Consider the following 19647-nt stretch of genomic DNA (forward strand, 5'->3'; position numbering starts at 1 on the left):
CCTTTAGAAGGATGAATCAAATGGTAATAATAGGGATATCTGTGGCAGATTCACAGCAAAATAAGCACGGATGATATTAGCCTTGAAATTATTAGTGGGAATGTCTAGCCAGAGTATGGAAATCTTCCCCTGGAAAGAAATAGATGTAATTTCTCATTCCATAATAAAAAAAAATAAAAAAGAAGCTCTCCAATAAAAGTCTTTCTCCATTGTTATGTAACTATAAGTTCTATAAGTACAAGACCATGGCAGAAATCATTAACATTTCTATTAATAAGGGAAAGTAAAAAAGCAAAGCCATCATGCAACTCCTACTTCTTACATGTTCTGTGTTCAAAGAATCATAGAACTAGAGCTCATATGGCATATGGCCCAAGCTCTTCATTTTTCAGTGAGATAGCTGAGGCCCAGGAAGGCTGAGTGTGACTTGTTGCAGGTCACAAAGGAGCAGAGGCAGGATCTGAACCCAGGTCCTCTGACTCTAGAACCTGTATTCTTTCCACTGAACCCACACTAGCTCCTTTGTCAGGGAGTCCATGGATCTCCCTCAATGTTAATGAACTAATCTGTAAAATGGAACTAAGAACACACTTAAACAACCTCTGATTTCACAGGCACCTATCACCACTTCTCTTTTACTTAGTAGAAAGTCCTTAAGAGTTGCCAAGTCCAAAAATGTCATTATTTTCATTATAATAATTTGATTTTTTTCCAGCAGATGAAGAGGAAGCAATGGTTAAGGGAGGAAATCATTCCAGGCATGAGAGACATTAATTGTATACGTCCTTGTTATGATTTATATTATTACTTTTCATATTTAGTTAATTTTTACAATGTCCCACTAATAACTAAAACCTAAAAATAAATGTATTATTAGGGTGATATATTGCAAATAATTTTAAGCATAAATCCTATTTTTGTTTTATTTATTTGTATTCATAAAATTATATACTTGGAAAAGATCTTAAAGATCATCAAATCCAATGCCATGAAATATATGAAGGATCTGTGAGTTCATCAGCACATGGCTCTTCTACTATGGAAACTCCCTTTACCAAGACAGACTGTGATTTGAGAAGCATAAGTGACTTGCCCATCATACGTACCAGGTATGATGTAAACCTAAAAGTCTTCCTAATTCCAAGACCAGCACTCAAGTAATTAAACAGTGCTGTTCTGCACAGTAATATTGTTGATCCTGACCTGTGACTTTACTGGTGTAAGGAACTCCCAGAGAAGAAAATTTCCTCAACCAATCAAGATATATTGGCAACATTTCTACCATTTAAATTATTTGGGTCACTGAAAAACTGAGTTATTTGCCCAAGGTCACAGAGGCTTGAGCTCACATCTTTAAAAATACATATATAATTTTATTATTTTTTCTGATTAACAAACATCTGTTTTTCTTTCCTTCCCATCCCACCCCCAATGAACAAATACAAAAAGGAAAACCTTCATAACAAAAATGCATGTTAAAGTGACACAGATCCCCACACTGGCCATGTCTCCTTCTGCTATTTAAGTCCATTACTTCTGAGGCAACTAGATGGCACAGTGGATGGAGTGCTGGGCCTAGAATCAGGAACACCTGAGTTCAAATCTGGCCTCAGACACTTATTAGCTGTGTGACCCTGGGCAAGTCACTTAACCTCTGTCATAATCCACCAGAGAAGGAAATGGCAAACCACTCCAGTATCTTTGCCAAGAGAAGTTCATGGACAATATGGTCCGCAGGGTCATGAAGAGTTGGACACAACTGAACAACAGCTTCTAGAGCAACAGGCAGCATGCTGCAGTCCTCTGGAATCATGGTTATCATTACATTAATCAAACTTTTAGTCTCTCAACGTTGTTTTTCTTTATAATGTTATCATTGTATATAACTTTCTCTCCTAATGCTGTTCATTTCCTGCTTCATCATTTCATAGAGGTCTTCCCAATTTTCACTAAAACTATCCATTTCATCCTTTCCTATGGCATACTACTATTCCATTCATTTAACAAATGTTTCTGACCCCAAGGACAGACCTCTATCCACTCTGTAATGCTGCCTCTTAAGTAATTGTTAGTAGTGCTTAATAATGGAGGAGAATGAGACAAATTAATTCCCAGTGTTATGACCAGTCATCTTCCACTAAGGTGGATTTCTGAGTTATCCAAGTAGAGACTAAAGAGTGACCATTCATCTTAGTAAGTATCAGCTCAGTCAGCCAGCTTGGTGTCGTGCACCTCGTCACTGACCTCATAGTTGGAAAATCTGGTTTCAAGTCTTGACCCATGTTGAAGTTGCAGAGCGACAGTTATTATAGTAATGAAATCTTTGGTTCAGGGCCCTCTACCTGCCCCCCGCCCCAAAGCGGGCAACTTGGTCAGAATCTGTTTTTGAACGCCTCTCAATCTGATTTAACTCAACAAATATTTATTTCTGAGGCATCTATAGTGTGCAAGGGACTATGCTGTGTCCTAAATGAAATAAGGACATAACAAATGGCGGAGTCCTTATCCTCAAGGCCCTTACAGTTTAATAGGAGGGATGGATCATGTGCATGAGTAATCAGAAAGCAAAAAAGCGATAAAGAAGAAAGGAGTGGTCTAGACAGGGTTAAACCTAGATATCTAGGTCAAATCTAGAAATCTGAAGAGGAAAAGATAGCTTTCAGCTTAAGGGTATTAGGGGAGATTTTATGGAAAAGCTGACGCCTAAGCTAGGCCTTTAAGTAAGGGAGGGATTTAAGTAGATGAAGGATGTGTCAGGGTGTCAAGGAAGGTCTCAATTCAAGGCATGGGAGAAAAGATAAACAAAGGTGCAGAGGTAAGAGAAAACCGGACAAAAAAATGAAATAACCCCTAGTTCAGTTTGTTGGAATGTTAGGTACATGAAGCAAATAAGGTAGGATTAAGGCAGGTTATGGATGGCTCCGAATATCAGGATAAGTAGTGTTGTTTAGTAGAGCATGGGAGTGGGGAGCAGCATAAGTCATAGAACCTCGTGATTGGAAGGGACTTCAGAGGGAAGATAGTCTTACCCATAACTGAAACAATATCTCCAAAAGCATCCTCAACAAACAGCCATACCACCTCCAAATCAAGATCTTCATTGATGGGGAACTCTTTAGAACTGGAAGAGGCCTCAGAAGTCATTTGGTGCAATCCTCTCATTTTGCAGTTGAGGACACCCAAGGACCAGATAACTGGAATTTGAACCAACATTCTCTGCCATTCTGCTTTTTTGTTATCCAATTGTTCCAAAATTGTTTCCATGTACTGAGGTGAAAACTCACTCCTCCCCTACCTTGCGCCCCTAGAATTTCCTAGTTCTGACTTCTAAGGCCAAACAAATCTAATCCTTCTTCCACATTCAAATACAAGACCATCCAAATGTAAGAAATTTTGTCAGATATTTTTCCAGCAGTCAGGTTTTTACAAGGCATTCCTTTCCATAGGCTAAACATCTGAAGTTCCTTAAACAAGTATGGCATGGCTTTGCATGCCTACAGCATTCTTGGTACCTTCCTTTGGCTTGTCAATATCCTTCCTAAAATGTAGTACCTGGAAATATATTCCAGATGCCTCTGACCAGGGGCAAATACAATAACACTATCCTCTCTCTTGATCTAGACACTATACCTCTGTTAATATAGGCTAAAATTTCATTAGCCTTTTTTGGCTAGCAAATTCCACTGATGATTCATGAGGAGCTTGCACTCTGTTAAAATCTCCAGATTCTTTTCACATGAACTCTTGTCTAGTCATATCTCCCCCTAAAATGTATTTGTACAAATGACTGTTTTGTAATCAAAAGGAATTTCCATATATTCCCTTTAAATATGATCTTAATAGATGTAGCCCTTCATCCTATCATACTGAGCTCTTTATGGAATTCTTCCATCCAGTGAATCAGCTACTTCTCCCAGTTCCATACACAGCTTTCATAAACATTCCATATGGTCTTCATTCAAATCACTAATAACATTGAATAGAACAGGACCGAAGACAAAGCAAGGTGGTACTTCATTAGATCTTTCTCAGTGACATCAGTCTCTGTGCATTGAGTCTAAAACTGAATCTGCCAAAATGTACTCTTATGTCTACATACCTCCATTTCATCTACAAGGATAACATAAGAAATTCTATCAGGCATTTTGCCAAGCTACAAGTACATGGCATTTGACTTTCCACTTACCTAGTCTCATAAACCTGTCAAACAAGCTAATGTGGTTAGTGTGATGTAACTTATTCTTAATAGATCTACTTTGGCACTGTTAACTACTGTTTCCCTTTCTAATCGCTCACAAGTTATCCTTTTAACAAAATCTTCTAGAATTTCCCAAAAATCTTAGTCAAGCTCTCCAAACTATAGGTTGAACAGTTCACATTCTTCCTCTTTTGGAAAATTAAGACATTTACCTGCCTCTAGCCTATGTAGCACTGTGCATTTTCAGAGGTTCCTCATAGCAGTTCAGCTATCGTGTCCATAGATTCCTTTGGAACCCCAGAATATAATTTATGAGTGATGGCTAAGATGGGCTGTGGTCTATCAGATGACTAAGTTTTGAGCCTGGATAACTGGGAAAAGAATGGATTTTTTTAAATGGAGAAGTTAGGGTAGGAGCAACTTGGACAGGCAGGAGGGAATGGGAGGGAATGATGATTTCAGTTTGGGACAATTTTAGTTTGAGACGCTGTCTGGACAACTAAGTGGAGAGGTAGCTGGAGGTAATTGGAAATAAGAAACATAAATTCTCCTTTCAAAGATGTTAAAAGATACTTCCATTATAGATTACAACAATTCTGACCTGTATAGACAAATGAATCCAGTAGCACACAGAAAATGACAGAAAAAAAGGATTCTTTAAGCAGCATGGAAGGATTAAGTTTGTGGTTGTTTGTTTTTAATGAAAAGGGAAAGGCATAAAGCCCAGGCTGAAACATCAAAGAAGCCTGTAGAATACACATACTTAGAACAGAAAGAAATCTGTTTTCATATACTGGAAAAAAAGTAGTGACTTCAGAACCAAAGGGGACAGACAATAACCTGAGCGTCCGAGTGACATAAATTGAAGGAATTAAAACAGGAATTAAAGTAGTAGAATTGCCCTGATTAGTAATGACAGTATAGCTATAAAATGGAAATTATGAAAAATTATTCCTCTCCACCTTTCCACACCCCACTCCACTGGGTTGATTTCTGTTTGTTGGCAATTTGATCTTATGACTTTAGCTTCATTTGAACTAGAGATTAAGGGGATAAATCAAAAATAAGATAGTTTCCTTCATACTCAATTTGAAAATTGTACATTGTGGTGAACATCATATTCTTAATCAGGTGAAATTTTGTGGGTGGTCAGGTACTTTTGTTCTAAAAGGAAGATGCATATTTTATACAATTTTTTAAAAAAACAATCAATGACTTGTATATATATATATATACATATATGTATGCATGTATGTAGTACAGTGTTACGGTTGTATAGAATTGAGGCAAAAGAAAACATATTGAATTTACTCTATTAAATCAGATTAAGGACCTAGAACTTGTGTTTCAAAACATGCTGGTAGCTGCCAGTTAGAACAATTTGACCTGAACAATGATGATCATATTTTTCAAAGCATTAATCATTATGTGATAATTGATAGTGTAGCGTTGATTTTTGGTAGCAAAATGGGGGATAGCGGTAAGTTACATCTTTAATTTCCTGCCTTTGAGATAGATGGTTTGTGAATTGAACTCTTCTGTTCCATCCTCCAGGTCCTGTAGCTCCTCTGTGGTTTGCCTCATAGGCAGACTGTGGAACAAAAGAAATTTAAGAATCAGGTCTTCTAAGGCACTTGTGCTGTTTGGGGTTCTAAACTTCACATTCTACTAATGTGGGGGCACTGTTAATTACTTCAAGAGAGGCATTCTCCACAGCCTATTCAGAGTTGGGACTTGTGTTTTTTACCCAGGACAACAATATTTGGCTAAGAACATTTCAGGGTACATACATTTTCTATACATCATATGATTTGAATAAAACTCCTCAGAACAGAAGAGTTTTACTATTCACATGTTATATAGAAAGGCATCGTGAAGTCATCTCATTATTGAGCTGGAAGAAACCACCATAGTTCGTTCTTTTTCCACGTTTTTAATGATAGCTATCATTTATGAAATTCTTTAAAAGGTTTGCAAAAGGTATTATACATATTATCACATTTTATACTCATAACAACCCTGGGAGGTAAGTACTATTATTATCCCCATTTTATAGATGAAGAAACTGAGGTAATAGAGAGGTTAGATGACTGTCCCAGAGTCATATAGCCAGTAAGTGTTTGAGGCACAATTTGGACTTGGGTGTTCCTGACTCCTAGTCCAGTACTCTAACAGTTTGCCACCAAGATGCCTACCTTCTTTTATACATTCTGTGCTCTAAACCAAATTGGACCCAGTGGGTGATAAAGACTTTCAAGGAAAGATCTGAACAGCTTATCAGTCATCTACTCTATGTGTCTTAGAAACCCATCTATAATTTTATGTTTAAGATCATTTAGCTGATTACTACAGTTCAGTGGTCATGAAAGATTAGTATTCAGAAAGCTACCATGCATACTTGGAAAATATCTTATGTTTATTATGTACCTGGTTCATGCAGCATTAAGGTGCATATAAAATGTGTTATGAATGATTGTAATGAAGAATTTTTCCTAGAAGATATATTTAGATCATTCAGTGATTACAAATTAACATACAGCTTATTTAATGATAAAAAGTACTATTTTTTCCCATTAGATGAAACAATTATATAGTGATTTAGGATGCTAAGGCTTATCATTTCCAATATTATAAGTATCTATTACAGATACTGGTCTTGATGCTTAGTTTAAAAAGAAAGGAAACTCTTTTGAGGGTTCATTGCACTGGAAATATCTACCAGTATTTCTCTAATAAGGTAAAATGTTATATGTTACCTGGATATTGTTTGTTCCAGTCTATTTAAAGTTGTCTGTTTTCCCTTTAAAATCTGCATGGTGTTCTCCTCACCTTGAGAAGGGACAGTGTTAATCCAAATGTAGCATGGGGTGCCTGCCCAGTTGATATTTTCATGTGTACTGTACATGAGAATGTTGTCCGTGCAGGAAAAACATAATGAATGAATGTGGCTCCTTTGCTGTTAAAATTAAATGTGATTTATTTTTTGCTTGTCTAAGAACATACAAGAGACTAGAATGTATGCTGTTGTCCATCCTGTCCCATTCAAGTGCTACGGTGTCTGCGTCTTTGCAATATTCCTGGCCTTTGAAAAATCAATGGGACTAAAATGTGATCTTTCATTAAAATGTGAAGAGTCTAGATTGTAGACGTGTTCCAAGTATTTTGGACATGGATTCTTTGAGTTTAATTTTAACAATTCCCTTCAAAATATTCCAATTCTTAATCCTTCAACAGTCCTATTGTTTGCTTTTTCTTTCCTCTTGGTTTTTTACAACAGGAAATATTAAATGTCGAGAAAAAATACCATATGCCATTATCCAAACTTTTACTTAGTAACAGTACTATACTTTTTTTTTTACATTGAAAATCATTTCATTACAGCCACAGCGCCCCGGGTTTACTCATGAAAACATGCAAGGTGGGGGGGAACCGTAAGTATCCTTCTTCTCTTCTAAATTCAAGAATAACCTTAACCCTAACAAAAGAAGGGAGGAGCAGCCTGGGGAGCTCAAATACAAAATCTGTGTGGCCAGAAAGGAAGATGGTGAATTTTGTTAAGTGAAAGTTAAGCAGCCTAATTTGATTGTATTTCACCTGCTGAAGACAATATCGCATGTCTTTTATGTTATGGACAGTCAGGAAGTCATGCCTAGATGAAGGGTTCTTTCTTCTTGCTTTATCACTGAACTAGACTCCCTCTTAGGGTTTATGAGTCGGTTTTCCTTCCTCAATATGGACAATGTAGATGCTAGTGAGCATAGGTTTCACTGTAATGCAGGCACCTCACCTGTATTTACTGTGTAGTTATTGGGAGAACAGGTTAGTGAGAAGAGCCATCAAGAGAACTTGGTGACACAATTCTAACGCATGTTTCCAGAAGGGCCCTTTCCAAATGGCAGCCTTTTGTAGATCACTGTTACCCAAGCACATTTACTTCTTTATCCCCAGAAATGCTCCCCTTCACATCAATCATAGTGATCTATTCTGGGGGCCATCACTAGTTGTCTTGACTTTTGTCTTGCCACTAGACTCTGATGACCCTGGAGGAAAGAGTAAGGCTAATGACTTTGCACAGCTCTGTCTTACTTAAATCCAATTTACTCTCAAGTCAAGACATCACCCACATGATGTCACTGGTCATCTTCAAGAACAATAGATGAACAAGTGATGTATCACATTTACCTTTATAAGGCAATGACTGATTAACCGGTAGTTGCCAGAGAGTCTCACTAAGCGTCCTTCCCCTTAATTCCACTCCTTTCTTTTTTCTTCATTCAACAAGCATTAATTAAGCACCTGCTGTTTGCAAGGCACTGTGCCATTAAAGCTGGGGCTACAAAGAAAATGAATAACATGTCTCTACACTCAAGGTACTTACATTGTACTGGGAGGCAAGGAGAAATACATGTACAGAAACAAATAAAAAATAATTCTATGGAGTAAAAGAACACAAACAACTCAGAGAATCAGGAGAGGCTTCCTGTAGGAGAGGGCACCAAAGAGACATCACCCCCTTTTCATCCAAATTCTGTGGAATTACTGGTTAAGATGCTAAAGTTTCTTCTGTAGTATCAAGTGTTAATATCCTCAATAAGTCTCAAGCCTTCTGACCATTTTCCTCTCCCTGAGCCATAGTCCCTCTGCCCCCAAGAAGTAGCAACTGATTAAGCCATTTTTATGAATCATAAGATCATTCATCTAGAATTGAAAGGGACCTTCCAGCTCACCTAGTCCAACACCTTCATTTAATAGATGAGGAAGCCAAGGCCCAGAAAGGTTAAGTGATTACCCAAAGCCACATGAGTGCCAACTGGCAGAGCTAGGATCTGTGATACCAAGTTCAAGGTCAGTGCTCTTTCCACTGTACCACATTGCCTCTTACTGATTTGGCTCTATGGTTTGTTCCCTTCATTTCCCTACTCACCCCTTTGCTAGACCTCACCCCTAACTAGAGTCCATAATCTAGAGCAAACCTCTCAGCTTGGAACCCTGTAGCCTCAGAGGATAGCAATAGGAAAAAGTTTGAAGGAAAACCCACAAGCCCTTGCAAATGAAAGTGATGAATGTAATTTTTGCTGAATTTGGAAATCGTCTAAGAACATTTTCTAATTTTCATTTTTAAGTTCCTGCTGGGCTATTTATTTGCAAATAATTTCAAGGAGTCTCCTTACTGAAAATAACAAATTTGTAATACTCTTGAAGAGCATAAATGTTTTAGCCCATTTCCCATGCTTTATTGATAGCTGCTTTTAAAGTAGTAAGGAATATTAGACATTGTTTTCTGTGGGTACATAATTTAATTGATTTTCTGACCACTTTCCTAAGCCATAATTTTGGTGATCAGATTTACCATTCTGTATTTATGGAATTACATAGCCCACAGATGGGTATTTATGTATTTAGGAAACTGTATTTGAGACCTAATTAAAACATTCTTTGTTAAAAAAAAAATACCACCCAGTTGCATTCCATGAAATATGGGTGGAGAAGCTTGGCTTCATTTAGACCCTTAACAAGTCTTGTGAAAAGCTAGATTCTGAGTCTTAAAAGGTTCAAGAATAATTCAATTTTGCCTTTTCTTGGAACAAGGGCAATTTTTCACTATAAGAAAAAGATGTCCTTTTAAGGCATCCTGCTTCCACCACCATTCATTCCTGTTTCTTCCAATGCATCTTACAGAACAGCCCTGAACCCTCAACACAGAATGCATCCCTTCTAAACTGACTCAGTTTAAATTGGAGTAGGAAGCTTCTGGGAAGATGCATTGATTCTTTTCTTACACCCCCAGATAATGAGAGAAATGAAAGCAGGACAGTGTCAGTAAACACGTACGCAGACATCATCCTGTACCCCAGGTCAAAGTTTGCACCTACAAACTGGTCTTTGATAATAATGTAACAGCTCTGGGAGCCTCCAAGCATTTGGGTCTTAAAGCCTTGGACTAGTCACATTCTTCCAGTCTGAAAAATCGGTAATTGGCCCAGAGGAAGGCAACATAATTCCAAGCACTTTGGAAAACATACAATGGTATCAAGTTGATGACCCAGTAGCATTCTGCTCCCACCAAAGAGGATGATATGAGATTATACAGTGACACAACATATTCAAATTGTTAGAGTGAGGTCACTTTCCAAGGAAGAGAGCATTATTCAGAATCCTGAGTGTTTTTTCCCTTTCTTTATCCAAAGTATTTTATCTCAAGCTCTTAATGTCTGCTAGAAATATCAAAAGACTTTCCATAGGCCTTCTGAGATAAATACTATTTTAAATGTCATCTATTCAACCTAAAGAAAGCTGTTTGATGCTTTTATCCAGATAGCCCTGGACAAAATTGTGCAATGACTGATCAATGTCTTCATTATGAATGTAAGTGACCAACCTCATTCAGAGAAAAGGTTCATAGGCTTCACCAGGTTTCCAAAGGGATTTGTGACCAAAACCAAAACCAAAACTTTTTAGATCTCCTGACTTCTTTAACAGATGAGGAAACTGAGGCCCGGAAACATGATTTGCCCAGTGTAGTACAGCTACCTTATGGCAGCACCAGGTCTCCTACCTCCAAATTCGGCCCATTACCTCGTCTGTGCCTTCTCCCCAACCACAGGCAGCCAGTAACTTCATGTTCTTTCTCCTTCCCTTACACTGAAAATCTTCTCTTAATACTCTAATGAAAAGTTTGCAATGAGGTATAAATGAACAATGAGGCATTAATGTATTACCTACCCTTCCTCATTATATTTTCACTTTAATGGGGGACCAAAGGAATCTCTCTCTAATGGTAAAATTTTAGGCATTAAGAACAAAGCAGAGAACATATTTGGAGAGAAGAGGAAGGTAAGAAGCCTTCTTGGAGATCCTTTCAAATATACCATGTAGGTAGCAGTCTGTTCCATCTATGTGTAAGGCTGGCCTCTTGGTCCTATCCAAGTTATTGACAGTCTACACTTCTGTTTAGGAAAGATCCAATGAGTGTTGTACCTCTGGAATATTATGTTAATTATATAGCAACTCCTCCCTGGCCATCCCAGATACTGTATTTTTGTTTTTTAAGATGTCACTGCTCATCTTGTTTATCAATATCTTCTGTAAGATTGGTGGTACTAGAACCCCCAAACTCTTCGTTACTCCTTCATCAACGCTTCCAATATAGCCTCTCATGAAATGTGAGGGCCTAGGGAATGGTAATGTTCATTTTTTTAATATGAAGGAATTGTTCAAGAGTGTGAAAGTTTGGTGTGGGGGAGGAATAAATCTTTATAATTCTTATCTAACATGGAACATGTAGCCGTAAACTATTTGGGATTGAATTAATCAATGAACATTCCAAATCCATTGTTTTCCATTGTTTCATCCTGGTCTGTAATCCATCCATAAACCAGCATAAAATGTACTACATCAAATATGAGATCTTTTTGTCCCCACTGAGACTATTCCACCAATTCTAGTTGGTAATAGATTTATGAAAATAAAATGCTTTCATGGTTGCATGATTTCGATAGGGTGGACCTTACCTCCACCAGTATAAGTTGCAACGCATCCTTTCCTACACAGGTCTCGTTTGGGTCATTGCATAAATACAAATAGATGGGCCACCCAATGTGCTGGAGGACTTCTTTTTAGCATATATGTGTGTGTATGTGTTTTTAATAGATAAAATGAAGATGAAATGAAAATAAATGGGCTTGAAAAAAAAAGGACAGATCCCCTTTTGGAAGAGTGGCACTCTTCCAAATTCCCACATAGGTACTCAAGAGTTGTATTTAAACCATTTGTTTTCTCTTAATGAAAAATATATTTTGAAAGCTAAATTGGTTCTTTAAAAAACGTATAAGCCACAGGTGTTTTGTGGTGCTAGATAACCACCTTCAGAAACACTGATTCTGTAAGAGCCTTTCTTGTTTTCTGTGAGTGAATCACGAAAACACCATTTCTATTTCATTTAGTTCCATTATCTAAGCTGTATGAGATAGAAAAGTCATCAGATAGCTGAAACAAGCACCTGCCTTAAAAATTCAAAAAATACTTAAATCAGAATGCCCTTCATACTGTGAATTGTGTAATGTAATTACAGCGCCAGCCCAGTACCCTATGGGGGAGTTCTGTCTTTTTCCTCTCCATGATAAGTAAAGTTTCACATTCCTTAGCTTGATATTTTTAGTTAGAATGCCATTTTTCCAACCAAAGTGACAGTTTCACCTACTCCTCTAGCTTAGTGAAGGTGCAAAGAACTTCTGTTTAAACACCCGCATTTGTATTTGTCCTGTTTAAGGTTTCAGGCTCTGTATAACTATACTCCTAGGAATGAAGATGAATTGGAGCTCAGGGAGAGCGATGTCATTGATGTGATGGAGAAGTGTGATGATGGATGGTTTGTGGGTATGTGTCCAGCTCTTTTCACATAACATTTTGCTTGCTCATAATTTGCTTGCACGCTTTTGCATAATTTCTTGTTTTCTAATGGATGATAAATCATGCTTTCTTTGACTTCATACACTTCTTGACCTCTTAAATATATATGCAGATGCACTATGTAATTCTAAGGAAATCTCTCTCTAAAAAAAAAAATAGCCCAATTCAATTCCAAGTCAATGGAGGGTGACTTCATAGTCTAATTTCCTAATAAAGAATCAACCAGAAAAGTCCTGAGACTTCTCTCATTATCTAATATACATACATACATACATATATACCTACATGCACACATATATATGTATGTATGTATGTATATGGAAAGGGGTAGAAGTTGCAGATTTGGGCTTGATAAAAGAGGAAAAAACCCACTTCCCCACAATCAGACCTTTCTAAAAGTAGAGTGAGCAGCTTGGAAATAATGGTTCCCTATTGACTTCAAATAGAGGCAAGATGATCATTTGTCAGGAATGTGTAATCTTATTATCTATTTATGCCTTCAGTTATTTCATTATCCTCTGCCCAGACTCTCCTTTGTAGGCGTGGAGAGTTGAGTAGCTATTCTGTCTTCCCTAATTTGACACCCATCCCAGTGCTCATTGCCTATATCTTCTTACATCTACACCACAGTGAAGGTATTTAGTAAATGCTTAAAAATAATCACTGGAGACCAGGTATGGTGGCACATACCTGTAGTGCCTACTGCTGTAGCAGTGACTGAGGCTGGCTAATTATTAGAGCTCAGAAGTTCTGAGCTTCAGTAAAGGGATGAGCTTCAGCTCAGGTATGGGTTAAGTTGTGCTAGCCTAGAAGTCCTAAACTTGGGCTCTATTAACTTGGTTTTTAAAAAATTTTGATAATTGGATTTTTTGTAATTATATGTATTTTGTGCTTTTAAAAGCATTATTATAAAGAATCTATAGACTTCACTGTACTGCCAACAGGGGCCTGGACACAAATTAAAAGATTAACTACCTCCTGGATTAGGTTCCTTCCAACATTAAAATTGTGTGAATAGGATAAATGCCCAGTTAAGAAATGTGGTATTGATAAAGTGCTGAGACACGGGTGTTATCTGGGAAGCAGAATGTATGAAAGGCCTGTTGACCTTTTCAGATAGATGAAAGTTCAGTGATTTTTTTTGAGATTAGTCCTCTATCTCACACAGGCTGAAGGTATAACAGCCAAACATGACCTGTCCCCAGTACTGATCTGCTCAGGAGCTCTGTTTTCACACCTCAGGGCACCGCAGCAGTCCTCAAGGGCTCACCATATTGGTGCCAGATTTAGTACAGACACCCAATCAGCTTTATGCCCTACTGAAGCCCAGAATTTCTGAGTTCAAGCAATCAGTGGGGATGACAGTTACATGCTACCATACCTGGTCTCCAGTGATTATTTTTAAGCATTTATTAAACACCTTCACTGTAGTATAGATATAATAAGATATAAACAATGTCATCCGTAAGCACTGGGATGGGAGTCAAATTAGAAAAGACAGAGAAACTACTCAACTCAACAAGTCTACAAAGGAGAGTCTGGGCAGAGGATACTGGGGAATAGCTGAAAGCAAAGAGAGGTAACAAGATAATACTCAGAAAAGCTAGACAATATGGTGTTATGGAAAGAGAACTAGATTATTCTACCTTTATCTCTCTCTTTCTTTCCCAAAGCCCTTCCCCATTACCATCCTCCTGACCCATCCTTTGCCTCCACTTCTTACTGTTAGTCTCATAAATAGTGTACCTGTTATTATCCCCACTTTACAGATGGGGAACAAAGGTGCAATTTGGTCCTGGTGACAAATCTAGGAAGTGGGAGAGCCAGGTCTTTTATCCAGCTCTTCTGACTCCCAATTTAAAGGTCTTTCTTTACATTGCTCCTCTGCAACCAAGGGAAAGGCCATGATTACAGCCCTCATTGCTCACTTCTGCTCATAGTTTCTATGCAACCAGGAAGGGCAAATAAATTAAAGAGGTTACATGGCAGTAGCAAAGCTGGGACAGCAAACTCAGGTGAGTAACTAAGAAAAGTATGCTTCCTTTTAATGAACTTGCTCATACTTACTTGTGTTGGAAATTCTATATTACTTATTGCATCTGCTATTTTTAAAAGGTTCTTTGATGGTATGTTCGTGAGGCCAAATGCATTGATAGTGAATACCCTTTTAGCATTCATTTTAAATATTGCATGGAAATATTTTTAATAACTTAGACATCATACCCACTGGTGATGCCTTTTCTCCTCAACCCCCAAATAGTCCATTTTTCTCATTTATATGGTGGCTTGGTGTAACCTGTTAAAAATTAATCTATTTTGTTAAGAGTTTGAGCAAGTGAGATTTTTAATGAAGGATATGACCTTCAGCAAACTGAGTAACGTGACAAAAGCATTTACTTGGATACTAATATTCATCTGATATCCCTATTATTTTTAAGTTAGAGAGAGAAAGTTACCCTCTTACCTACATAACCAAACATTACTCTTTATACCTCCCTGCTGTAGACCACCACTCTGCAAGCTTCACGCCTCATTTGGAAAATTGCATTGGAATATATAGCTTTAAGATATACCTCCATTACTTCTCCCATTTCCCTCTTCCTTATCCCCTATCCCCTATTTTCCAGCCAATAAGGAAGTGCCATCCCTCCCTACTGTTGAGGGCCAACCTCATACCTGAAATCTAATTGCAATTCACTTGGATTTAGAATCTGAGTGATTGCCAAATTGTTATGTTTCCAATGAGTACAATTTAATGGTAATACAGCATAGTCACTTGGCTCACTCAGCCCCTCACATTAAGCAACACAGAGAACCTAATTACTGGGTTGTTCTTTAGTCTTAAAATGGATTTTCCCTTCCTCTTCTTCAAAGCCTCTGGTGTTTGTACCACCAGCAAGGCCTTAGATGTGGGAACTGTGTCTTCAAGGCCCCATGCATGTGGTGATGGTTCATTGTTTGTCCCCTTTCACTTCTTGCTTCTTACTTTCAGGAACCTCAAGAAGAACCAAATTCTTTGGTACTTTCCCCGGAAACTATGTCAAGAGGCTGTGAATTCTTTTATGTACTTATTTATGCCGCATTTCAGCAACATATCCACATAAAATTCCTTGGAAAACATGCTCCCCTAGGCCTTCTGTTTTCATGCTTCACAAACAGAAGGCTCTAAGCATCATCATCACCATCTCCATCCTTGCAGTACAGTTTTTACAGCCACCATGACACCTTTAGGAGAAGGGGCTGGAGGGTTTTGCTGTAAACTGTACTTGTTCTTGTCACCTGCTTTAAACGTTTACAATTGGAAACACAAAAACAGAACCTGGAGCTGTATTGTTCTTAGAAACAAAATGGATGAAATCTGGGAGACCAAAAGAGAAGCATCCCATAGAGAAAGGCTTTTCTGGTCCTCTAATCAAAGGCTCTAGGAGATAAGCTTCTTAGGCCCTCCCCCTGAGGCAGCTGAAGATAGCATTTCCTTAAGACAAGCTGATGTTTGCATTTCCACTTCTTTAGTTTGGCAGGATACATTACTTTCACTTTGCTGCATCACAAGTTTGCCTGTTGTTCTAGCTGATAATGTATTTTAACTCTAATCCAGTGATTGTTTGCCTGCATTTACTGGTTATAACACGCGCAGCGATTGTAAAATCTCCAGCAAGAGTAGGAACCTTCACCTGGACAAGTATGATTTCACTATCGAATCTGAGTTTTCCAATAGGAGTGTTTTCCTGCAGGGTTGGGGAATTCGGCTTTTTGTTGGTTTGGGTTTTCTTTTTTTAACTTTTTAAAAGCATAAATGGTAAGAAAATTTACAACTCCAGTAATAACCATGAAAAAAGAAGAGGTGAAAGATGGACAGCAAAAATAAAGTTGCATTCTAAAGATGCATTGCTATTTTATATTTAAAAATGTAATAATCAACAACATGAACTATGAGATGTTAGTGTTTTATTTATCAGATAAATTTTAAATAAAAGCAGTGTTAGTGCAAGGATTCATTTGAACATAGACCCTTGAACAAGATGCTTGAGAAGGCATCTTCAAGAGTTATGTACTGGTTTTATTTTTATTATACTGCATATGTGTGTGCACATATACATGCATGATTGTATATGAACATACAATATATATGCATATGTTGCACATTTATGGAAATGTTAGACTCCCAAGGCACGCGTTATTTTACAAAAATGAACATATATATATATATAATATATACATATATATATATTATATATATATATATATATATATACATATAGCACTTCAGAAACATCAGAAGTATTAATCCTGGTTTTTGCTTTGCTTTTTTTTTCCTTTGATGAACAAAAGCAATTATTTGAATGCACCACTTATTTTATTTCTGCAAAAGTTCAAGTCCAAATAGTGTCTGTATTAGAAGACAGGAGTATGTTAAGCCTGAGTCTCCCAGTGTGTGTATTTGTGTAAATTCTTTCCCAAGCATAAATTGGGTACCTTGGGAGTCCCAAGTCTTGGAATTTATCAGGATGGGGTCCTGGAAAGAAGACTGGCATTGGGGTCAGACCTAGGTTTGAGTCTTGGCTCAATGAAGGGTTTGTTCCAGATCATCTAAATTCTAGTTCCAAAGTATGGTGAGCCTAAGACCGCACTAAATGGTAATTAACTGGTAACCAGAACCCACAAGAACAAATAACAGTGAATTATGCCTCTGTCACACTTACTCAGAGACCTGGCTTAAGAGTTCTTATGACTTTACACAAGAGCTGTTCATATTTGGATTCTTCAGCACCTTATAAATGACAGGCTTTTAATGGCTTTTCACCTGTGGTCAGTGGTTGATTTTTTTTTCCCCCACAACGGACGTAGCCTTTAGAATATTGTACATATGTTGGCCTCTCTTTTGTACAGAACCATTTAGTTGTTGAGTAACAAATGGAAAAAAAAAGTTCCTTTTCAGTCGTCATCCCATACTTATACTAACTGAAGAAAAATTTTTCAACATGTTTTCCTGGCTCACAGATCATGATGCATACTTTGAGAGTGCAATTCTTTGGCATTTATGCAAAATTTTATAAATTTTTAAAAATGGTCTTAGCAGCCAAATTGAAATGTATGTATATATCTTTATTACAGAGAAATGTCATTAGTCTAAAGGTAAACACCTTTTTGCAGCCTACCCTTCTTAATGCTGCAGTCATGACAAGATTTCTATCGCAAAGGTTTTGGGGCTCACAGCTAGGTCAGCCGCATGCAGCTTTGCTGAGGGATGACTATAACTACCTTTGATGCCATTTATGATAAAAGACTTCAATATCTGTTGCCTGTAATATTTAAGAAAAATGCTGTTTCTACTCTGTATTTGATTTTAAAAAAGAAGGGGGGAAATAATTTTTTTTCATACCTGGCTTTCAGGTAATTGAATTCTTACAAGCAAAGGTCTGTGTTTTTTTCTTGAATAGACTTCTAATAAATTTTGCTTGGAGTACACTTTAGCTTTTCTTCCTGGTATTTAATGCTATGTTATCTGAAGAACTGTGTATTTGTATCCTATTTGATCACATAAACTAAAGGAAAATGTGCTTACTTTGGTCTCTTTTGTTGTTGCAAACATGGAGATAGACATTGCCCCAAGCATGTATTTTGAGCTATTCATGAACTAGCATTTACAGTATTTTCTGCTAAAACATGTAGCACTCAATACTATTTCAGCCTCAAAAGTGGGCATCTCTTCCAAAGGAGTAACAGGGCTGAGTGGTTACTTACAAGAATTTATGTGCATATTCTCTCCTTTATCTTATATAGCCTGGAAAGGCTTAAATCTAAAAAGCTTTAGAGCTACTTGAAGACTCGTAGTACTCTTAATAGGGCAGCTATGTGGCACAGTGGTTAGGGTACTGAGTCTGGAGTCAGGAAGACTCATTAAATCTGGCCTCAAATACTTAATAGTTGCATGACCCTGAGCAATTCACTTAACCCTGTTTGCCTCAGTTTCCTCATATGTAAAATGAGCTGGAGAAGGAAATGGCAAAGCACTTCAGTATCTTTGCCAAGAAAACCCCAAAGGGAGTCACAAAGAGTTGGACACAATTGAAAAATGACTGAACAACAATGAAACTTCTAGGTTGTCCTAAATTCCTTGCAATGAATGGACACTCTTTTTCTTATGACAAAATCATAAGCTTTCTCCATCATCTTTTACCCTGAATATCTCCTTCTCTACCTTACAAAAGTAAAGCACATCTAAAGGAATTAGTGGGTCTAAAAATGTCATATGAGGATGTTTAGCCTGGAAAAGAGAAGACTTGGGTTGGGGGAGATATGAGAGCTGTCTTCATATCTTAAGAGATGTCAAATAGAAGAGGGATTCGATGTCTTCTTTTTGGTCCCAGAGGTAAGAACTAGGATTAACAGACAGAAGTTCCAGGGAGATCAATTCCAATTCAAAATAAGGAAAAGCTCACTAACAATCAGGGTTGTTGTGGAAGTGAACAGGTTATGGAGATGCGGTTTCCCCTCCACATCAGTGGGGGATGGATGACCCTTTGTCCTAGATGTTGTAGATGGAATGCATGATTCGGGAATGAATCACACTGGGAGGTTTCTGTTCCTCCCTTTCAGTTCTAATTCTGTGATTTCTATGGTAGAATATCCACCCCCATGTCAAGAAACACACACATTCCCCTTCTGGAAACTCCATCATAAAGGCAGATGCCGAACTTCCTTCTCAATGCTCTGTCTTTCTCTTCATTCCCTGGTATCTATAATCATGCTGCAATCCATACATTCTCCAGGACCACACATACCCCGATAAAGATGTAGAGCTGGAAAGGGCCAAAGGCAATTTAGTTTAACCCCCTGCTTTTACAGAGAGACGACTTGCCCAAAATCTCATGGGCAGGAGGTAGCAAAGCCTAATGTTCAGAGTCAGGCCCTCTGACCTCAAATCTAGCCTTCTTGCCACTGTACCATGCTCCACTGATCCCATGTTAACAACAAACCCCAAGTGGGGTCATAAAGAGTTGAACACAACTGAAACAACTGAACAACAAAAAATAAAA

General features: G+C 37.7%; 1 protein-coding gene and 1 long non-coding RNA gene across 12 annotated transcripts in view; one reads left to right on the plus strand and one right to left on the minus strand.

Annotated features, from left to right (window-relative positions):
* The window catches only part of SORBS2 (sorbin and SH3 domain containing 2), a 299710-nt gene extending 281634 nt beyond the window's left edge, over positions 1–18076 (plus strand). For 10 of the 11 annotated variants that reach the window (XM_078148138.1, XM_078148140.1, XM_078148139.1 and 7 more), the window contains 3 exons: positions 7580–7629; positions 12468–12574; positions 15600–18076. In XM_078148138.1, coding sequence (XP_078004264.1) covers positions 7580–7629; positions 12468–12574; positions 15600–15661 — 219 coding nt within the window. In that variant the 3' untranslated portion in view covers positions 15662–18076. The remainder of the gene's footprint in view (positions 1–7579; positions 7630–12467; positions 12575–15599) is intronic. The other variant, XM_078148141.1, reaches the window with a different exon arrangement.
* LOC110222587 (uncharacterized) overlaps positions 4998–19647 on the minus strand; it is a 174161-nt gene continuing 159511 nt past the window's right edge. Inside the window, exon 3 of the long non-coding RNA XR_002328435.2 lies at positions 4998–5789. This is a non-coding gene — a long non-coding RNA (uncharacterized LOC110222587). The remainder of the gene's footprint in view (positions 5790–19647) is intronic.

This window comes from Phascolarctos cinereus, unplaced genomic scaffold (genome assembly GCF_003287225.1).
Source record: "Phascolarctos cinereus isolate Bilbo 61053 unplaced genomic scaffold, phaCin_HiC Scaffold_9;HRSCAF=440, whole genome shotgun sequence".
NCBI lineage: Eukaryota > Metazoa > Chordata > Mammalia > Diprotodontia > Phascolarctidae > Phascolarctos > Phascolarctos cinereus.